This window comes from Hyalella azteca, unplaced genomic scaffold, assembly GCF_000764305.2.
Source record: "Hyalella azteca isolate HAZT.00-mixed unplaced genomic scaffold, Hazt_2.0.2 contig11585, whole genome shotgun sequence".
Lineage (NCBI taxonomy): Eukaryota > Metazoa > Arthropoda > Malacostraca > Amphipoda > Hyalellidae > Hyalella > Hyalella azteca.
The window spans coordinates 137386-160960 of record NW_025941577.1 but is presented as its reverse complement, the minus strand read 5'-3'; the positions used below and the strand labels follow the sequence as shown (position 1 = coordinate 160960).

At 38.4% G+C, this 23575-nt stretch overlaps 1 protein-coding gene across 1 annotated transcript; it reads right to left on the bottom strand.

The window, feature by feature from the left end:
- Positions 1–692: 692 nt before the first annotated feature.
- LOC108675696 lies at positions 693–23436 on the bottom strand. The gene is made up of 2 exons (XM_018163726.2): positions 23189–23436; positions 693–3819 (listed from the first exon to the last, which is right to left on the bottom strand). Exons 1-2 carry the CDS (start codon positions 23189–23191, stop codon positions 784–786), a joined length of 3039 nt encoding a protein of 1012 aa, XP_018019215.1. The 5' UTR covers positions 23192–23436; the 3' UTR covers positions 693–783.
- Between the last annotated feature and the right edge of the window lie 139 nt (positions 23437–23575).

Sequence of the window (23575 nt, the reverse complement as noted above, 5' to 3'; positions counted from 1 at the left end):
TTAACAATCAACAATGAATGATGCACTAACAATAGCACTGTTACCTCCACTACACAATATAATGGGTAATTATCACAGCCATAGCTTTCGTGGGAGAAGTTTTCATGACTTCTCTGTTTTATTCATTCTTGAAAATGAACTGAAACGGTGAGGATATTGAACTTTTTCTTATTACCTTTAAAATGTATGAAATACATTTTAAGCTTAATACGCTGAAGCTTTTCAGCTTAATACGCTGAAGCAGCTTTACAAATTTTAATTTAAACTATATATTTTTTACAGACTTAAACTGCAACTTGTTTGGCGTGAGGATAATAAACACTAACTGACATAAAAATATGAATTAGAAATATCATGGAAATAAATTTACGAACTATTTACATGTCAAGTGCTTTTGTACAAATAATAATTCCGATACAACTCGATGAAACGATTAAAAAATGATATCAAACAGAATTTACGCTTATCAAAACTGGATTCGTCTCTGACATTATTGAAAATGGAAGCATCTTCAAATTAATTTTATTTGACTATTTTCATTGTAAACAAACGATTGTAAAGAAATATTGTAAGCAAACTAATATTAAACTTGTTCATGGAAAAAACAGACATTTATGTATTCCTAAAACACGTCGATTTTGTTTGATTTTTTTTATTTATATTGTAAAAATTATTATTTTAATTTTTTTAAAAAAAAGCTGACATCCTTGTAACATTCCTCAAACACGACTCAATTATTTACAGTCTCTATATTATATCATACATTTTACATGGAAATTCCTTTCATACAATTTGTGATGGAAGGTCTGCGTCATCGAAGACCATCCGCTGTCGGAACGGAGGAGACCCCGCGGCTGAATTTAAAATTGGGTTTCTCTTTTCAACGGACGTTCTTCTGGTGTCAAGCTCGAGAGAACTTGAAAGACTCTGAGCCTCGGGAGACCTTACGAGTTTACTTAAAAAACTACAATCGGATCCGCCAATAGTTTGCAAGGCTTCACTCGTCTGAATGAGTTCATTACTTTCCAACGGCGTTGCGTTAATTTGACAGGGACTTGTGGATGCAGTGACGGGGGTTGTGGAAGTCACAGCTGGCGAGGCGACGCCTTTCACGGCGGCACCGCATATTGAGGAATCATGACTCGACGTTGCCGGTCCTTGCCTGCCAGGGACTTTAGAAGGGCAAGAACCTGTCGGGGAATCTGACTTTGCGACGGCTGAAACGCCGCTGTGCTGAGTCGAAGAAAGACTAGGTGAACCTTTAATGGATTGAGGTGTAGATCGATTAGGATCTAATTGGTGGATCACTGGGTGGTGGGGATGGAAGTGGTGGATCATGTGGGGATGGCGAAAAGGTTGACGCTGCTGCACTCCGACCAACTGATGCTTGACAGGTATGTGGGCTACCCCGGGGATAACATTCACGTCAGGAATTTGATGAAGTTCGGGGTGAGGTAGCGGCTGCTTGGGTCTGTACTGCTGCAACATGCGTTCATTATTTTCTGGAATGTCTTGAAGAACGGGGAGGCTCGCGCTCGGAATGTGGTGAGCAGACTCTTCATTAGCGGCCATTCTTTTGTGCATTCCGGGGCCCATTTCACTGCACTGGTGCAAGTGAATGGGAAGAATCGGATTGTTGATATGGACATCTGCGACGTCACCAGGACATGTGTAGTACTGAGGCGACGAATAAATATGCGATGAGCCCAGCGAGCTTCCGTAATACGAAGAACCCGAAGTGGATTCCTCACTCTGGGGTGCAGATGAACCCGGACCTTGGGGATTGCTGTACTGTGGGACCAGCAAGATGGGTTGTTTGGTCAAAGTCGGAAATCCCTTAGTTGCGGAAGACGGACAACAAGCATTTACTGGCGCAAAGTAACATAAATGCTGAGCATTTGAAGGCCTGTGACTGGATAGGGTACTGTAGGACGTCATTGAGGACTCCTGACCGCCATTTGTGAAAGAATCTTTTGCTGAATCATCTATTAATTCTCCTGGGCCTGCCATCGAGTTGAAATTTGGGTACAAAACCGTAGACATTGTTGACGTCGCTTTTCCGTTGAACAGTTGGAAATCAGCTGTCGAGTCGATTGTACCTGAATACAAACGTGCGTCCGTCCATCCACTGTAATAATTTTCAGATTTAGTTGAACCATCGTTATTAAGATTGGAACCCAAAAGGCCATTGTTTAGGAAGCCATTTTTGTCACATGTCACTGGGTACACATTGGCTGATCGTCCCAGACTTACATCTCTTTTTCCTGACGTCATAACGGAGAATACTTTCTGTTCTTGCGGTTTCACGTTATTGCATTTACTTATCGTAAACGTGGTCGTGATAACCAATAAAGTAACACAGAAACAAGCTTCAAGTAATCGTTCACAGCTAGCCAGAACCCATAGAGACCAAGTATTGTCTACCTCCTTACTTACCGTCACTCGTGGAGTGACGATTCCATAGATGGTAAAACAGGCAAGTATTAATTCAACTACAACAGCCACATAAATAACTTGCAGAGACTTCTTCGGAATGACTGATTTCCGTTCTTCGTGTTTCCAGAGGTTGTAAATTAGGTATACGAATCCCATGCTCAGCAGCAAGCTCCAGCCTGCTGTACCAGCCTGGACTCCAGCACGGAGAGCGTTTATCAGCGATTCGCTATCAGATAAACCTGCGCATATATCAACAATGATACTCGTTACAATGTGAACAACGCTGATAACCGCCAGGACGAACGATGACTGATACTTGGCCGGCAGGACGTAGAGGTGAGTGGCTTTCAGGAACACAAGAAGCACCAATGCAAAAGCTGCAGTTAAGCAAGGAGGAACAGAATTGATCAGAAGTCCTGTCAAAACTTTTGGTAATTTGCTATGTGCCTCTCCGAAAGACCCATTAAATAATAAAATGCATCGCAAGAAGGCGGCTAAGAACACCAGTACGTGCATGGTGACGAAAAAGTTTCTGGGGAAAATAGGGGAGCAGAAATGAATTCTTGAGATACAACAGATAGCCATGGCGGCCACAACTCCCATTAAAACTCCAGTGAGATACACATGGATAACCCAGGCGTAATCCACCACATGATGGACCTCCACTTCGTTTGCTGTCATCAGGTGGCCCTTGTGGTCGTACTTATCAACGTAAATATCATGCGAGTATAAACTTTCACTTGATTTGTAATTCCGTTCGGTGTTCACACTTTCATCAGCTGCCAAGTTGTTCAAGATATCACTTTGAGGAATATTGTAGAGTTGAGAGCCGCGGTAATCATAATGCCGTTCTTCTCCTGTAGGAACAGCGTATGAATTTTCATTCACTGGCAGTTTCTCTGGTGAAATGTCTGAAGAAATGTCATCCAACGAATTAGTTATAGGCAAAGGGTCCAATGGTCTGATGGTTTCTGGACTCACAACCAAGGTTTCGTTGATGGTTGACTGGGTATTAGTGGTGGTTGGAGATGACGTAGTGGTAGTTGTGGTGGTGGTAGTCGTGGTTTCTTCGGTCTTTGTCTGCATTTTTGAGTACGAAGTTGTCACTCCGTAAGCAACACCCCTAAAAATGGCGGCGATGTCACTCTCGTTGATCCCAAATGAGACAGACGAGTTGAGTTTTGATGAGACATGTTTAATTGTGTTGTGGGGCTCACTGCCATCTATGGTTCTGGATTGGAAAATTCTTCTCGAGTTTTCTTGTGAGATTTGAGCCGAGGATATCGATAAGTTGAAGATAATTACGAAACTCAGAAGAGTTCTGTTTCCGTAGCAGCCACATCGAGAGGGAGCCATTTTGCAGTGCTGCTTCCGTTTTGCCGTCTGAAAAAAAGATGAAATACAAGTTAGTTTTGTTAAATCAGAGACGAAAAAATTAACAGTTTACACAATGGCCTAAAAAGGATCGGAACTATGAATAGAAACAAAGAATATTTTTTTTACATAAAAACTGTTTTTCAAATACCTTCGTTTATTTTTTCCCACTTTTATAGCTACTGAATACAAATATGAAATCAACTTTGAACACCCAGAATGGTACCTGTCAAGAAAATCAGACAACAAAACAAGTTATCGCAGTTATTGGTAATTGCCCTTGAAATTACCACTTATAACTCTATAGAGGTAAATTAAATTCACCATAAATCCGAAAAGAGAGAGAAAATGGGGAGCCCGCAACTCAAACAAGAATCTTTAGAGTTAAGCACAAAATGCAAGACTACGACCAAACAAGGCTCTATACATCACTGGACAGCCCCAGCATGACTTGCATTTATCCGACATCACCGCGACTTAATTTCATTACATCGCCCATGTCAAAAATTCTCTTCGCTTTCCAGTGACGGAATGCAACTACAGTGAACACTGAACAGTTGCTGACACTGAACAGTTGCTGACACTGAACCGTTGCTGGCACTGAACAGTTGCTGACGCTGAACAGTTGCTGACACTGAACAGTTGCTGACACTGAACCGTTGCTGGCACTGAACAGTTGCTGACGCTGAACAGTTGCTGACACTGAACAGTTGCTGACACTGAACAGTTGCTGACAGTGCCAGGTGGCGTGTGTGATAATTTTGATTTCCTTTCGATGAATGTTTTCATTATGGAATGCAAGAGCTACTGATCTACTGCCGAACTAATGGTAACTTCTGATAAAATTTCCATAGGGAGCAACACGATTTTATCCGCTTAATTTTTACCAGCACTTAAAACACGTTTTATGCATGAACAAACTTGAATTTGAATATTTTTTTATCTCACAGACTCTTTTGTCAAGAGAGTAAACTAATATATAAATTTTTAATGAGAATTGTAATGAAAATGAGAATTACTTTCGTTCCATACATTCCTCAACGCTTCGTTGCCTCAGGGTAAAAAAATAAACACATCGTTGACTCTAAGGTAAAAAATTTGGGCTTCGTAACCTCTTAGGGTAAAAGAATTAACGCTTCGTTGCCTCTAGGGTAAAAAAATTAGGCTTGTTATTTACGAGGTATAGCAATATTCGCTTGCCAAACCATGCATCGCATCTTTCAAGACGCTCTATTTATGAGCTAAGAAAGAGACGTAGAAAAGATTGCTACCGCAGAAAGAAATGAGTGATCACGATAGAATGTTTATGGGAATTAAATTATTAAAGTAATTTCACTAGTGAAGGTTATGCTTAATAATAAATGAAAAAATACTGATAGATTGAGAAGGGATGCAGTGAATAAGCTAGCAGGGAATTGTTGTGTCTTCAGAAAATTAATTGAATCTAAGGCAATCAAATAAAAATAAAACCGTCTTGGTAAGATGAATTTACTATTGCATTCAATTTAATTAAAATAGAGGGGCTGTGCAGGCAGCAAGTGAACTTTACTCAAGATAAACGCAAATATCACAAAGAAAATACAAGTACCTAACATTGTTCTTGTGTTTTAGAGCACGTTATTATATTGAAATTGAATTAAAAGAAAACAAGAGAAGCTAGAGATTGGAAGTAGAAAATTTGCTGCATATAGATAGAAAACATTTTACTCTCAGAAGAATGAATGGATCACATTGTACAAATGTTTATACACTTTCTACACGTGGCACTGATTACCCATAAATTTATTTTCCATAAACGGGCATAAGTAATAATGTAAAATGTTAAACCTCTCCTTGAAGAAAATACCGAAGTTGGACTAAGAGGTAGGTAACAAACATCATATCAAAAATAAACGGATAAAAATATTAGGCAATGATTTTATGGAGTGCAGTGAAAGTTACGAGACTTGACCGACAAGAATGAATGATAAGACGCAGAATTTACGAATGTTTGATGCCTATAAATGCGAGCAGCAGGCAGTCAATACGTTGCAAGAGTTTATTGCTGGTGCCTTGAAGGTCAATTGCATGCATTGGTAAAACTTATTAATTCAACGTGTGATGGGATATTTTAGGTTCAGGTTTTTTATATTGAACAAAAATGTTTGATTTTAAACGTAATTTGATTTAGAACAACCGATCGGCTGAGAAATTCAACTTGATGTAATTTTTAAAAAATGATTATGTGGAAGGTTTAGCGTGCAGTGGTTTTTGAATACCTATACACGGTTACTAACTAAAAAAATCTAGTCATTTACTTAAAAAATCGAGTTTTTTAATTCTAGTTCTGAAAAAAAGTTCAGATTTTAAGGTTTTCGCTTCACGATAAAATAATTTTGGCTTTGAAATTAATATCACAGATTTGTTCCGACAAAAAAAAAAAAAAATACAAAATTAAAATATCTGATAAATTATGGAGACATGGAAAAGATCGTAAATTTTTTCAAGTTTTATGTCGGAGACATTAATAAATTATTAAATTATCAAACTTTACACTCAGAAAAATGATAAACAGAAAATAACGAACTGCCTCGGCTGTGCCCCGACAATTGCTAGGTCAAACAAAGTATAAATCTTGCAAAGGATTAGGCTTGGGCATCACGAAACAGACGGAAATCGGGATAAAAAATTCGTCTGGGAGAAATGATGAAAAATCTGCAGCGCAAACTCGCTTCGCGATCAATGCACGCAAGCGCGAATCGTGCGAATGCTTCGAAAGCCGAAAATTGCTATTAATTTAAAGTCATTTTTGGAAGACAGTATGATATTTGATAGGAAATATTTGATAATTAAATGCAAAACTTGAAAGTTCCGTATATTAGAAGAAACTCTTTATGCCGTATATTAGGAGAATCTAATTAAAGTTTTAAAATTTTCCTATTTTCTCTTGGAATGTAATTTTACTAGAGTTCTTGCCTGCATGCGCGATTGCCAGAACACTCAGTCTCAATCATACAGATTAGGCATCACAGATCCGGGCTCTTCAGATATTTCCAACATTTTTCTGACGCTGGCGCCTGTTGCCAGCTTCGGCCATAAAAAGGCCGCGTATAGCCACGAAAAGGCCTTGAAATATAAGAAGTGCCAGCAAAGTAAAAAAATGCCAACAGAATAAAAAAATACCAAAAATAATAAAATGACAACAAAATAAAAAAATTGTTATCAACAGAAAAATATATTCCATTTAAAAAGCAAAAAATGTCACGAGGAAAAAAATTTCATCAAAAAGAATGCAATCAACGAAGAAAAAATTCATCAACGAAGAAAAAAATGTCATCAATCGAAGAAAAAAATTCCATCAAACGAAGAAAAAATTCCATCAAACGAAGAAAAAAATGGCATCGGAAAAGGCCTCTAGCCAGGCAGAGCGCTGGCAGTTCACACGCTTGTAGGCTGTGGGCAGACACGAGGGCGTGTGTGGCACGAGGTTATCTAAACCTAACCCCGGCATTCCTCTGCGCCAATAAAAAGAACAAGAAAAGCCTTCAAAAAAAAGAGATCCCAATAAAAAGAAACATCCAAATGACATGAGCCCACATGATCACGCACGGCACATTCTGCTCAATCTCGGCCCAAACACTTCCTTCTCGCCTCGACTCACACAGAGAAATGAGTGAGACTTTGACCAAATAGTGATGCACTTTGCGATCAGTTTGACCTGGTAAAAAAGCAGTGTTATGTTCGCTTTCTGCTCGTATTGTGGGCAAATAGTAATACTATTTGTGCAATTAGACCTGTTGATTTTTCTGAGAGTACAAACTCGGATATAGAAATTTCTTCGATTATTTGATTTATTTTGCATTTAATGGAATATCGAGAAAAGTTATACGATTCTTCCATTTATTTTTTTTGTTGGTTTGAGTTTGTATGTTACGAGTACTTTAAAAAAATTTAAAAGTCTACAAATAGTCAATTAATGTCTCCGTAAGTTTAAGTTCAGGTTGAGAAAGGCAGGCTATTTCAACTCGATAAGTTCAAATTGCGCCAAAGAAAAAGGGAGATGTGGGTGATGAATAATTTGATGTTGAATGAGAATAAGATGGGGGTGAGGAGAGGTGATGGTGTTTTGTGGAGTGGTGATATACACCTTCACATACCCCAGGCTGGGTATGACATTCACCTTCACATACACCAGGCAGGGTATGACATTCACCTTCACATACACCAGGCTGGGTATGTTGGTGGTGAATTGATGAATGCGTGCAGGGCATCACTAGTGAAAGGTGAAGAGGAACGTGCAGGCGGCGCTCGCTGAAGGAGGTAAAAAGCTCAACATTTTCTCGTATCGATGAATCAGAAAGCCTTTCATTCAACACCAGCGATCGGCATGAGAAAAAAGTGGGTCAGGCGAGTTTTTTTTTTCTGTGACGTAACGCATGCAGTACTCATGTATGGGTGACATTCATGAGTATGCTTGAATAAGTGAAATTCATACTATAATTATTGGAGTGCAGGTAACGAAAAATGAAATGCAGCAAAATGTAAATACTAATAAAAAAGTGAATTTTTATAATTAGTAGGTGGATGAGCCAAAAGTGAAGAGGTGAGTGGGCCAAGAGTGAAGAGGGGAGTGGGCCTGCAATGAAAAGGCGAGTGGGCCCAAAGTGAAGAAGTGAGCGGGCCAACATTGAAAAGGTGAGTGGGCTCAGAGTGAAGAAGTGAGTGGGTCAACAATGAAAAAATGAGTGGGCCCAGAGTGAAGAAGTGAGTGGGCCAACAATGAAAAAATGAGTGGGCCCAGAGTGAAGAAGTGAGAGGGCCAACAATGAAAAAATGAGTGGGCCCAGAGTGAACAAGTGAGTGGGCCAAAAGTGAAGTGGTGAGTGGGCCAAGAGTGGAGGCGAGTGAGACATAAATGAAGAGGTAAGGAGGCCTAGAATGAAGAGGTGAGTGGGCTAAGAGTGAAGAGGTGAGTGGGCTCAGAGTGAAGAAGTGAGTGGGCCATAAGTGAAGAGGTAAGGAGGCCTAGAATGAAGAGGTGAGTGGGCTAAGAGTGAAGTGGTGAGTGGGCCAAGAGTGAAGAGGTGAGTGGGCTTAGAGTGAATAGGTGAAGGGAATGACCAGAATGTATGAGTAATTGGTCAGGGAGAAGCGAAACGTTAAAAACACGACTTTTGAGAACGAATATGGCATTTGAGAGAGGAAATATGAAATGTTGATGTTTGGGTAGAACATGTATACGAATAAATGATATACGAGATGATAGGAAAAGAAAGGTAGAGAGAAAGAATTTTCCGATAAAGTAACACGAATAAATGACAAAATGAACGACTTAAGATTGGGCTTGCGATACAAATTGCGGATAACGAAATTGAATAATGAGAATGTGAATATGGAGGTTTTGGTTAGTGAAGGGCGGAGTGGGGGAAGTTTGAGGATATGTTGGGGGAGGAAGGGGAAGGAAAGGGGGAATGGTGAGGCTACGAGAGGGGTTGGGTACAGCCAGGTTACAGGAACCGGTTGAAAGGCGGGGGTGAATTGCAGCAACGGCACAAGGTTAGACTGCCTCCCTGGCCGGCTACACTCTACTTCCACCCTGGCCGGCTACACTCTACTTCCACCCTGGCCGGCTACACTCTACTTCCACCCTGGCCGGCTACACTCTACTTCCACCCTAAGCTGCTACACTCTACTTCCACCCTGGCCGGCTACACTCTACTTCCACCCTGGCCGGCTACACTCTACTTCCACCCTGGCCGGCTACACTCTACTTCCACCCTAAGCTGCTACACTCTACTTCCACCCTGGCCGGCTACACTCTACTTCCACCCTGGCCGGCTACACTCTACTTCCACCCTGAGCTGCTACACTCTACTTCCACCCTGAGCTGCTACACTCTACTTCCACCCGGAGCTGCTACACTCTACTTCCACCCTGAGCTGCTACACTCTACTTCCACCCTGAGCTGCTACACTCTACTCCCACCCGGAGCTGCTACACTCTACTTCCACCCTGGCCGGCTTGGTAATATATATTTCATAATTAACTCAATGAAAGTTATAAACTTCAAATAAATAATCGCCAGTCAAAGAAAAGATATACTCTATAATATAAACATGTCACAAGAGCATATATATGGCGATGGCTTAAAGGTTTTCCAATTTCCCATATAGAAGCCTATATTGTTTTTGATATTTAAACAAAGATAATTATTAATGCTCAATCGTTATAATTAATACTCGTAAATACATATCGTGTATTTCAATAATTAACTACTATTATAATATATTTTGGTGGACTGGGTACGTCGTTGGTTGATTTATGAAGAGATTGATGCCCACCTTAATTGAATTTTGAAATGATGTTTATGCAGTATAAAAAAATCGTCATCATTATTTTGTAATGATTCTGAAAATGATTTGAACGGCCTCCGTATTTGCATAGTTTAATAAAATCAATGGCATATATATGGGTTTTAACATATTGTTTATTGTTTCATAAGTTAACGAGATCCTTTAAATTGGTTGGTTATTGAGGCATTAATTAATTAAGCTGTCGCCGTGAAAAATGGATTAAACTGTTGTAATTAAACTCAATTATGAACAAGAAAAATCTGCGGAATTTCTATCATAATGAATGTATATTTTTGCGATTATTTCATGAGTCATCAACGAAAATACCTGAGTCAAGTTAGTTCTTATGAAAAATAATCAAATTATAAATGGTAAATTCAAACGATTTTTGGGTTGTTTGAACCAACGATATTATAAGTTGATATTAATAAATACAACATACGTTATATTTAATGTTCATAATTTAATGTATATTACGAACACGTTTTGCTGAAGTGCCGCAATCGCCTTCTTGGTTGACTTGGCATAGCGTGTACAGCAGCCGTTCTCTTGTATCACAATCTAAGGAATCGTGCAACCAAAATCCTTCCTTCATCCTTCAGTAACCATGCAGCGAAGACTAGGAAGTTTCATACTCTTTTTTTAGTTGCAGAGCTTGATTCTTTATTTTTTCTTCAACCTGCCGTCTTTCCCATTAGCAAGAAACAGGCAACCCGCAACAGTCGCTCTTCAGCTCAGAAGCGACCGGACCTGCGTCGACCTTGCAAGCTTTTCTTTAGATGCTCTTAAAATAAATAAACTTATATGTGGTTTCAAGTGAAATTGTGTTCATAAACTTCCAGTAAACTATTTTACTTAAAAATACAAAGGAATATGAGGAAAAAAAGCTTGGAAATAAACATTGGCAGGAGGCACTTGGGCGGAACCCCAAAGCGTCGCGCATTCTTCAACATCGCAGAAGACTTGTCTCCTCGAATGCTGAGGTCAACCGCTTACAGGGTTGGGGTTGAACCCTAGCTAGCTATGACGACCGGCACCTAGCTAGCTATGATGGCCGGCACCTAGCTAGCTATGATGACTGGCACCTAGCTAGCTATGATGGCCGGCACCTAGCTAGCTATGATGGCCGGCACCTAGCTAGCTAGCTATGACGACCGGCACCTAGCTAGCTATGATGACCAGCACCTAGCTAGCTATGATGACCAGCACCTAGCTAGCTATGATGACCAGCACCTAGCTAGCTATGATGACCGGTACCTAGCTAGCTATGATGGCTGGCACCTAGCTAGCTATGACGACCGGCACCTAGCTAGCTATGATGGCTGGCACCTAGCTAGCTATGATGACCGGCACCTAGCTATAGCTATGATGGCTGGCACCTAGCTAGCTATGATGGCGGCACCTCGCTAGCTATGATGGCTGGCACCTAGCTAACTATGATGGCTGGCACATAGCTAGCTATGATGGCCGGCACCTAGCTAGCTATGATGGCCGGCACCTAGCTAGCTATGATGACTGGCACCTAGCTAGCTATGACGGCTGGCACCTAGCTAGCTATGACGACCGGCACGTAGCTAGCTATGACGACCGGTACCTAGCTAGCTGTGATGGCCGGCACCTAGCTAGCTATGATGGCCGGCACCTAGCTAGCTATGATCAACACACTGGCACCTGCAATGATCACAGAAGAACTTCCATCTAGGCAAACGACTTTGACTTCGGTGAAACATCGTTAGCGTCAAGATGATTTCGGTCAAACGATGTTCAATCAACGTTATTTCAACGTCAGATTCGTGCATGGAGGGTTCGAACCTGCTGGCCGCGAAGAAACAGGTCCTGGAGGCTATATTTTTATTGGTAGCCCACGCAGCTGATGCTCATGATTAAGTTAACGATTAAGCGGAAAGCGGATTTTGTCGCAAAATAATAAACGTTTCCGTTACATATGCAGAACTTAGTAATTAATATTGAAAAAATCTTTTAATATCACAAGATAATTAGTTATCGTTTAGATATGACGAACACAGTAAAAAAATTAGCGAACGCAAATGAGGGTCAGAAGCACAAGGATTAAAAAAATTATAACAAAAACATAGTGCGAAGGTTTAATAATTACTTAAGTAAACGATTAGCGATTATGGTAATAGGAAGCAAAGCAGGTGATTATTAGTTATCTACAGCACATGAGTACCTGACTTTCTGTTTGAATATTATAGTATAATTTAAAAGAAATGAGTTGCAATTGTGATATTTAGTTAGCTAGTATAAATTAGCGTCGGTGTACATGAGTACTTCACTTTCTTTACGCACCACTGAACAAAGCCTGAATAAGTGCGCGCGGTCTGGAGATGAATAAAGCTAAAACTTGAGTATGACTCAGCATATGTGGGATCTTCTTAAATTACCCTCTGTCAGCTACACTCAGAACATTGAAGCTCACTTTGTCCAAAAACCGATGCACTTTTCCGCCTTGTGATTGTCATCCTCGCCCATTTTAGCTCGAAATAAAGAACGTAATTATCAGGGCTAGGTACAGAAAATGCGTTGCTATTAGGACCGTTTGACCAACTAGTTTTCTGGGTGTACGGCCAGAAACTCTGCCCAGCCGATGAGCCAAGCTCCCTAACCAGAAATTTTCTCGCTAACGGGAAGGATTTTTCATGTCGCAATCGCAGTTGTAAAGACAGAGCTTTGGGGATTTTTAAAGGATGGTAATACGGGCTTAGGCAGAGAACTATCCACCATCTTTGAATAGTGCAGTGAAGGGCTCCTCTTCATGCGCCATCGTTGAATAGTGCAGTGAAGGACCCTTTTCATTGTGCCGAAGAGTTCAGCAGCAAAAAGTATCGAGGATTACGAAGGATCAGTGAAGAAGCTAAGCTCCAATGACAGCAGCAATGAGAAAGAGAAACCCAACAGCACGCGGCCACGGACATCCAAAAAGGTGTGAATTTCACAGGATGCCGCACAATGCCATATAAACAGGCGCCATAGGCCGCTGTTATGCCATATTTACAGGCGGCGTAGGCCTAAAGAAACGATGTTGGATGGAGCGCCTAGACCTCCTCCTGGTGTCAGGGTTGCGGTTAAATCCTCGTGAAATCCATGACAATAAACAGATTCAAATAAATCCTGACTCTCCATGACAATATACAGTTTCAAATGAATCCTGACTCTCCACATATACAAATAAATCCTGATTCTACATTATGATATGCAGTTTCAAATAAATCCTGATTCTCCATGAGAAAAGAAATTTTCAAATAAATCCTGTTTTTCCATGAGAATATGCAGTTTCAAATAAATCCTGTTTAAATGTGGCAATATTCAGTTTTAAATCATTTCAACGCGAAAAAATAACTAAAGAAGATATTCTACAATGTAACGATTTGTGCGTGGAATTTAGACACGAAATGGTAAGTAAAAATAAATGGTAAATGATGAATAGATTATGGAGAAAATTGTTAATTTTATTAGTTCTTTTATATTATTGGGCTTATCTTATTCATTACCAATAATGGCGAAATATCTTAATAAGTATCTCTAATGTATCTTTACAGTATCTTTACAATGAATTTAATCGCAAAAAATTAAAGTTCGCAGACAAAACCTGACTCATTAGTAATTTAGTACACTATAATTAAATCAGCATGCAGTGGGAACTAAAAAGTAAATTACTTTATTATCAACACTATTTATCTCTGTAATTACCCCTGGTAAGTGCACCACCTGCAATACTATATATAACACTTCACAATTAATTCTAATGATAGTGAATTAGCAACATCCTCGTACTATAGAAAATTTGATCCAAAGACAAATGTATTTCGATACGAAAAATATATCATCTTATCGCAAGCAGTATCATCTGTCATCAATAATATAAAATGGCCTTACTAATTTTTAATGATTCTGCAACAGCTACCAAATATACATATATATCCCAAGCTTACAAATTACAAAGAATTAATAATGGTAAGCACGATCGCAGTGTTGTTATACGTCCTAAATAACTTGCAGCACTGAAAAAACATATAGGTCATATTGTCCAAATGGGTCTTGCCTATAGCCTGCTGATTGTGTGTGGTTCTCGAAGCTCTTTTGTGGCTACGGCTTGGCAACACAATTTGATGAAAAGAGCTGTCAAAGAAGAGGCTCTTGACAAGAGCATTGTGTAGTTTGTGTAGGTCACAACACAACGCTACCTCTCTTTTCTGCTCTCGGGTAGCGTGGTCGAAATGCTCGTACACTCAAAAAAATGTATGTGTCACATTGTCCTAAAAGTGAAACGCTTTCATAAACTCCCAGCAAGAATAGAAAGTTAAGGTAGCACAGATACGCCCTTTCACCGGGCCTAAATGGGTCAAGATGACCCTCACAAGCGTAAAAAGTGCATCAAAATTTGGATAAAGTCTTATTAATTTTTCTGAATGCGTCTTTAGTCTTCTTAATAGGTGTTTATGAAGTAGCAGACCAGACCACACTACGTAGCAGACGCCGCGCTAATTTAATAGGCATAGAAATTTTAGAATATAATTGAAATTCACTCGCTTGAAAAAATTTAGATGGCATAATAATTTCTCTTGTAAGAAAAATTGAAAAAATTTAGATGGCATAATAATTTCTCTTGTAAGAAAAATTTCACTCGATATCAGAATTTTGCTTTGTATAATATAACATTTTAACAACAAACGCACTACACTCAATATAATATCATGCCTAATAATATAATACATTATGTTCCTCATATTATAACAGTTTCACAGAAAAACGCAGAAGAAAATAAATTACAAAATGCCAGAAATTATTTTTCGGAATTATTGAATCTCGTCCATGTATACAAATATATTTAAACTAATCCTATAGCAGCCATTTACATAACAGAAAATTTTAATTAATAGAGACCAGCGGATAGGACGCTTGTGTCTTCTATTTTACGAAAAAGTGTGATGGATAATCAACATTTAACGTGTCGGGATATTCAATACTAAAAGTCTCCCAGAAATACAATATTAAAAGTGTCTCGGGTTTACAAAACTAAAAGTGTCCCGGATATACAATACTAAAAGTGTCCCGGAAATATGATATTAAAAGTGTCCCGGAAATACAATATTAAACATTTCCCGGAAAATTAAAAAATTCCCAGCGATCACGGGACGAGGCGAATTGCAAGATAATTGTAAGTAATTTCGATTATTCACAGCAGATTAACACGTCACTGTCAACAATTAGGGCGGATAACGATGAGGATGATCTCATATAATATGAAAAACAAAAACAATAAATAGAAGGCGTGAGTATAGGAACAGTATATTATATAAAAGAAGTATAGGCACATTATACTCTGACATTGCAAAGGCAATGCACATTTACATGCTCGGTCAATCATGCGCAAGGAAAAGTATATGTATTATTGCCATACGTGCTCAGCGTTTCCATTAACAAACAAATTGAGCATTCGGTGCACAGGCCGCCTAATGATGGCTTAGCTCTCATGGTTAAACCATGCTCGGTGTGGATTAGGAAGGCAAATTAAATCTTTAGTTAATTACCGGTGACGAAGTGAGTAGCCACGGGCTGGATTATCAGCCATATATGGCTCGGTGTAGCCATATATGGCTCGGTGTAGCCATAAATAGCTTGCTGTAGTCATATTAGTCGTCATGTGCGCGCGGCTTACAACGTTTAAATCAAATTTCCCATGCGGACGATGCTGTACGGGACTGGAATTAACCGCCCACATGAGCTACAGGAATAGAAATTCTTTTCCAAGTTCTTCTTTAACATTCCTTAAAATTAGAACATTTCTTTTAGCGATGTTTTACACATGACAAAAGCCGATCAAAAATGAGAAGTTAGGGAAATCTTTAATCAATTTTCAAATCTTTGCTTACTGATACGTTAACCATATAAGTACACGTTACGGCGTAAGTACATGCACGTAGCGGCATAGGTACACGTATAGCGGCATAAGTGCCCATAGCGGCCTAAGTACACGTAGTGGCCAATTATACGTGTGTGATTGGTGGATTTGGCTTGAAAGGCCGCCATTAGTTGGCTGCCGGAGTTACGAACTCGTAACTATTTTCACTATCACGTTCCCTGTAGTGAGGCTAGCAGCATGGGTTAGGCCGTAGGCCTGAAACACGCATGAATAATGCAAGGCTTGGTTACGTGTAGCTAACGACACCGAGGCTCCTCGCTATGAATGACAATGCTCAGATGGGATATGCGATTGCCTAGGATTGATGTGGCCAATTTCCACTGCGTTGTAGTTGTGTATGAGTAACAAGACCTATTGAAAACTACGAGTGAATTATCGGAGATTATTCAGCGGCCGTGCTTGATTGTCCATTGATTTTGAATTATGTGAGACAGCAGGAGACGTGACTCACTATTGTGGATCAAATGGAAATCAGCAGACTCACTATTTTTTAATGAATATTTGCATGTGCAGAAAAAAATACTGAATGGCTTGGATATTTTTCAACATTTTAGAAATACTTGAAATAGAAATACCTATATCCAGCCGATGATGATTAGCTGTGAAATTGTTCAATTTCTGAACGTATGAATACTATGAATACAATTGATCTTCGTGCATAGAAAAACAAATCAAAGGAAACGCGAAAATATTGTTCAAAATTTCAATTATGAAGGTAAACAATTTGAATAAGTGTGCGAAGAAACAAATATTTTCTAATAGACCAAGTTTCCATCACAAATAAGAGAAAAATTTTACAGGATTTTACAGGTAATGTCTTCATCCGTGGATTCCATTAACAATCATTTTTCCGAATTACTTAACTTTCTGAGGTTTATCGTCCTAATTGAGGTTTGAAAAGCTTTGCTGTTATCACTAATCAATTATGCGAGGTTTATCGTCATAATTGAGGCTTTAAAAGCTTTGCTGTTATCACTAATCAATTATCTGAGGTTTATCGTCATAATTGAGGCTTGAAAAGCTTTGCTGTTATCACTAATCAATTATCTGAGGTTTATCGTCATAATTGAGGCTTGAAAAGCTTTGCTGTTATCACTAATTTAATGAAGGATATTGTTCTAGTTGAAGTTTAAAAGCCATGTCGTTTTCACAGTTATAATTATCCTTGTTGTCTCGGCCACCGACGACTTGTGGGACCAGTTCGGGACCGACATGTGGGACGCTTAAGGCATTTGGGACCGACATGTGAACCGTCATTATGGGACCCAATTTCCGGACCCCGCTGAGCGAAACTGTCCCGCTGGTCATTATCAGCAAGAAAGAAATCGACGTGGCGAAGTGATTTTCTTCTCAATGAGAATCAAAGTGATTAGGATAGCAAGGATAAGACGAACGATGTCCTACAGTGTAGGACTTAATTAACGAGCCTGTAAACAAAATCAATACAGGTACATGGAAATTTAAATACTAATAAGGCCTCAATACAAATCAATAAAAAGTCAATGAAACATACTAGAACAAAAGATTTGCAGGTTTTGTATGCTTCAGACATATTATACGAACATATAGAGGGAAATATGCAATCCACTGATAAGCGGAAGTTTTTTGTAGAAAAAAAGTTTCATAAAAGTATAGAAAAGTTTATAAATATGCTTATGAAAATTATGTAAAACATATTCATAACACTGATTACATTGAAAATTCCGTACCATGCAAATGCGCGTCATGCAGCCAATTTAATAAAAATATTTTATCGACGTAATATTTTTAGAAAAATAAAACAATCGACAATTATTCTCATCCCAGAACCTGACAATGCGACAGAACTTCAAGTCATCACGCAGTTAATGAGAAGCAAGAACCGTTCACGTGGCGCTTCTCATTACCATGTATCCCCTTATAATGATCTGCATGCGACACGGTACTCCACGTCGGTCTCATTAATGAGTTCCAAGGAACTTTTTTCCTCTTGAAAAGACAATGGATGTTTCAGAATAACCATTGGCGCAGGTACTTCTGGAGTATTTTTTTAGGCGCCCAGGCATCTAGGGAGGCGCGGTTTTAGGCGCAGGTTGGGCGCCTTCGTGTTATAGGTTTGGATTACACAGCCTAAATTCAGGTCAAAGATTAGAGAATTTGACGGCCTATCGCGGGTCTTTGAACAGAATATACAACATCGATCTGATTATGAGTTATGATTTAGCAGTAATAAGTAAATTATTTAGTAAGATCAATCACAAAAATTATTTGGTAAGTATTATTATTTATTTAGTAAGATCAATAAAAAACTACAGAGGTAGAAGACATTTTTCGTTTTTCAAGAATTTGACAACATGTAAAATGCAAAGAGATTTATTTTCCCCGAATTTATTATTTGCTCAGGAAAAAATATTTACTGAAGAGTTCGCTCGTTTTCTCAGCTTAAATAATTGCTTATTGTGAAGCTATTAGCAAATGGCATTTCAAAGATTGTTTTCTTAAACAACGTCGAGGTGTTCATGGCTAGGACGTTTTCCCATTATTAACAGCTGTTATGTGCCCGTTATAACTCATTAACTAGTTAATTAGAGAAGAATTTTCCCAGGAGGAGGGAAGCTGGAGGGACCTTTGAGAAAAAGTGATGAGAAAAAATGAACATTATTCATCATGAAATAATGAGGAATGGGGGCGAGGGGGGGGAGGAGGTGGAATGATTAACATAAATGGTAATTCAAGAATGCTTGCAAGTATAATGCTACTTAAGGTAATTCAGAGGTTCATGAAAATTTATTGAATGCAAATGCTTCATATGAGAATGATATAATTCTATAATAAAATTTTTTTACACCAATATACAAATGATATATTCATGTATAAAATGGTCCATGCAGCTCCAGCATCCTGATAAGAGTTTACGCGATCTTTCCTTATCACGATATGTTACATCTTTATTTTTATCACGGCGATCGATCGTTACGATATGTGCCTCCTTATCTTTATCACGGCAAGCGATCTTTATGATATGTTATCTCCTTATCTTTATCACGGCGATCGATCGTTACGATATGTTACCTCCTTATCTTTATCACGGCGATCGATCGTTATGATATGTTACCTCCTTATCTTTATCACGGCTAGCGATCTTTATGATATGTTACATCCTTATCTTTATCGCGGCGATCGATCGTTACGATATGTCCTCCTTATCTTTATCACGGCGATCGATCGTTGCGCTATTTCCATCCATCATCTATATGGTCAATGATTGTACAGAAATTTCACGATGAAAATGAGCAAACTCTGACCTAACTGAGTTTGTCTAAGATATTTTTCAAGTTAGGCGGTTTAAAAATGTGCGAAAAAATTTTTTGAGCTCAATGAGTTAAGAAGTATATTCTGGTTTACCAAGAAAAATCCCCAACAAGCAAAACATTTAACCTTTACCGGACATTTGAGCCTGGATCAATCCCATTCATGAAGCAATGAAGTTAAATATGGCTATGAGGTAACAACGTCAACATAATCAACATAGGGCACATCATTATGCAGGGGCATGAGCTACATATGGCTATATGAGGTAACAACGTCAACATAGTCAACATAGGGCACATCATTATGCGGGGGCATGAGCTACATATGGCTATGAGGTAACAGCGTCAACATAGGGCACATTATTATGCGGTAGCACGCTAAGCTATAACCCATTGTTCAGCTCATGGTGGGGGGGGAGGGGTCATGGGGTTCACAGATTGGGGGAAAGTTGCCTCTCATTAATGATCTATCAGTATTTTTTCGGTAATGGAGGGGGCAGTAGAAACATTGTATTCTGTATTAATTATGATATTTTTCACAATTTCGGTAATTTTATATAATTTAATAATTTGTATATTATCGTAATTTCGATAATTTTAGATAATTTCATAATATTTGGTTGAATTTTATATAATACTTGCAGGATTTTATAAATGTTATAAGTGACTGCCAGCATCGTGAACCTCACATCGAATTCCTCAAATATTTACACACAATCCCGAGACAAAATAAACAAAATTATGGGTTTTTAAGGGATTGTTAGTAACTGTTTATATGGGATTATTAGCAATTGTTTTATGGGGTTTCTATTTATAGTTTTTATAAAATATTCAGTGACGATTTTCATGGGATTAAAAGTTATATATATTGTTAAATAATTACTTATATTATCAGTCTGCTTATGATATGACCTGAATGCATTATTATCATTATTATTATAGACCTGGGTGCAGCATCATCTTATAATTCCTAATAAGATAATTAGTTGCGGTTTTCATGGGATTATTTGTTACTGCTCGTATGGGATTATTAGCGATGGTTTTTGTGGGATTATTTGTTACTGTATGTGTGAGATTAATAGCGATGGTTTGCATGGGATTATTCGTTACTGTATGTATCAGATTATTAGCGATGGTTAATGTGGGATTATTAGCGATGGTTTTTATGGGATTATTTGTTACTGTTCGTATGGGATCATTAGCAATGGTTTTCATGGGATTATTAGCGATATTTTCATGGGATTATTAGCGATGTTTTTCATGGGATTATTAGCGATGGTTTTCATGGGATTATTAGCGATGGTTTTCATGGGATTATTAGGCGGACAAGAGAAGCAACAAAATACCGCGGAATTAACAACCAAATCTGAGCTGCGGCTGCCGCCAGGAAATGATGGAGGTGCAATGGACATGTCTGTATCATTATCATTATAATTTACTTGGACGCAGCATCATTATCATAATTGACATGAACGTGGCATTACTATCATTATCGTAAACCTGAACGCAGTATTATTATCATGATTGAGCTAAACACGGCATCAATATCATTATTATAGCCCTTAATGCATCACTAACATTAATATAGACATGAACTCACCATCATAAGTATAATTATTGACCTGAACGCAATATCACAATCCTTATTATTGACTTGAACACAGGCATCATTATCATCACCAGGACCCAGATTTATAATCATTATCATAGACCTGAACGCATTATCATCATAATTTTCATGGACCTGAATGCGATATTATCATTATTAGAAAAATAAACACACTATCATAATGATCTTTGTTAACCTGGACGCAGCATCATCATTATAATTATAGACCTAAGGGTAGTATTATAACATTATTAATATCATTAGCACAATAGATTTCTTGAAGACAACGTGTTTATATTATATAGACTCATACATGGATTTTGAATATATACGTAAAAACTGTGTTTATCATTACAGAATTGATGATAGTTATCTCGAGAGTAAAGTTAGAGATTGAATACAGTTTACACATGTATTTTCAGTACGGTAAAAAATTTAAAATTAAATTACACGTTTAGAGTTCGCCGTGATTATTGTCTGTAGGGAGAGCTTACGCTTCAGAAATTAGTATTTAATTTTTCAGCATTGAATTATTACTGCAACTGTACAATTTTCATTAGTGACATCTAGCGTACCGTCAAAATTTTGTATACTCTAAAGTTCCATTTGTTTCGAAATTAATGACGTTCATAAAGTAAATTGTTTCAAATGACTTCATTTTCATGTCGCTGTTTGCCATTAGAAAGTTGGGCCTTTAAACGATGATAAGTTGATCATTTTGCTGTGAATTCCTTCAAAGCAATTGATCATTTTTGGGTGAATTCTTTCAAAGCAATTGATCAGATCAAGGTACATTCGTCCTAAGCAAATGATCATTTTAAGGTGCATTCGTCCAAAGCAATTTATCAGTTTAGGGTAAGTTCACTGCACTTACCCTAACTTCCAAAATAGAGGGAAGTTCTGCATGCAAGTATCGCTTTCCATCACTTACTCGTATTGGGAGTTCATGGCAAAACGAAGAACTTATGAAGAACAAGGCCGTTTATTGGGCACGAGAAAGCATTTGCATAGCAATGGAGCTCAGCCCGGGCAACATCTCATCTCGTTTCGGGCTCCGGGACGCGTTTCAAAAGTTCGAAATTGCGAGCCGGCGAAATATGCTCTCACAAAAATAGACGAGTCATGTTGTCTAAATAGCGACACACTTTCATATCCACAGCACGGGCGGAGAGAACAACTCGTACGTAATTTTTCGGGCCAGTGTTAAACAGTGTTAGGATGACCAACATAACCGAAAAAAGTGAAACGCTATTAGAACAAATTCTGATTCATTTATCTGACTGAGTATAACGATCGGGTGTTCACAAATAGACATCAGAGCCTTGGGAAAATGCATCACATGGAAGACGTACGATGCAAAATAGGGTGGATATAAAATATTTACACTCCAAAAATTCACGGAGTTTTCAAAATGGTTACGCAAACGTTAGTGCGTGAAAAAGATGCCAGACGTACGAGACCGACAGAAGAGGGAGAGAATTTGTTTACATTAATGAATAAAAAAATCGTTATCCTCCAACATTGATTTACGGTTGACGACATGCAAACATGGTGATGCATTTCCGACAGGAAAAGATACGAGGTCATCAAGATCATTCAACTCGAAACAACCAAACCTAAAGGAAATTTAATTGTTTAAATGTTGCTTTATTTTGTATTTTAATGCAATGAGATTTTATCGCAGATCAATGAAACAGAAACATGAATGACAACGTAAATGGTGAAACATGAATGAGTACTGCGGCATTCAAGGCCTCGAAACGCCGGCGTTCGGGAGACGAGAAATAAGTTTTATAAAAATAGTAACTTGAAAATTTTGGTCAAACAGTTATTAATGTTGAAAGGCATACAGTGGTAAATAAATATAAAGTATTTGTTTATTTACGATAGACATTGTTAATTCGTTAGGCTGATGCAAAAATTGATTGATATACGATTATTATTCGCCATAAAAATACGAGCGCCGTATCTTTGAAACGGCTTTTGGAGGAAGCCATTGATAGTAATACAAGCTGCGTTCACAAAGGGTATATAAGTTGATTGATAATAAATGCTGGAACGGATGACAATACTGGAGTGAAAGTTTGCGAGTTGAACAGATGAGAAGTTGCTAAAATGTTAGATTCTATATGACCCTAATTATCTCAGATATATAAAATGATAGAAAGAAACATATTGTTGAAAGTTTATGTTTTTCACTCACCATTATTTAGAGATGCATAGGAAAAATTATCCGCATGGAGAGATGTGGGCATCCAACATTCCACAAACACAAAGGAATCACCACAGAAATATTTCTAAAAGCAGTCTCCGTTCACTTGGAGCGAGTCACTGCAGATGAGCGTTAATTATCTTTGGAGCTTTTATTACAGACTCGAACGCACGACAATGCTCGGAGCCTTCAGTAAAACTGAGGAGCATCAGGCAACATAACCTCACTCTACGACAGCTTGTCAAACACTGGGCAACAGCGAACGCTGCACCGTGGTTGTCACAAACGCCTTGGGTACGACGCTGCCGTGTTTCCTTTGCTAGCATTGTCGTACTTTACAACACACGTATCAGAGTTCATAAATAGCAAAAACCAGAA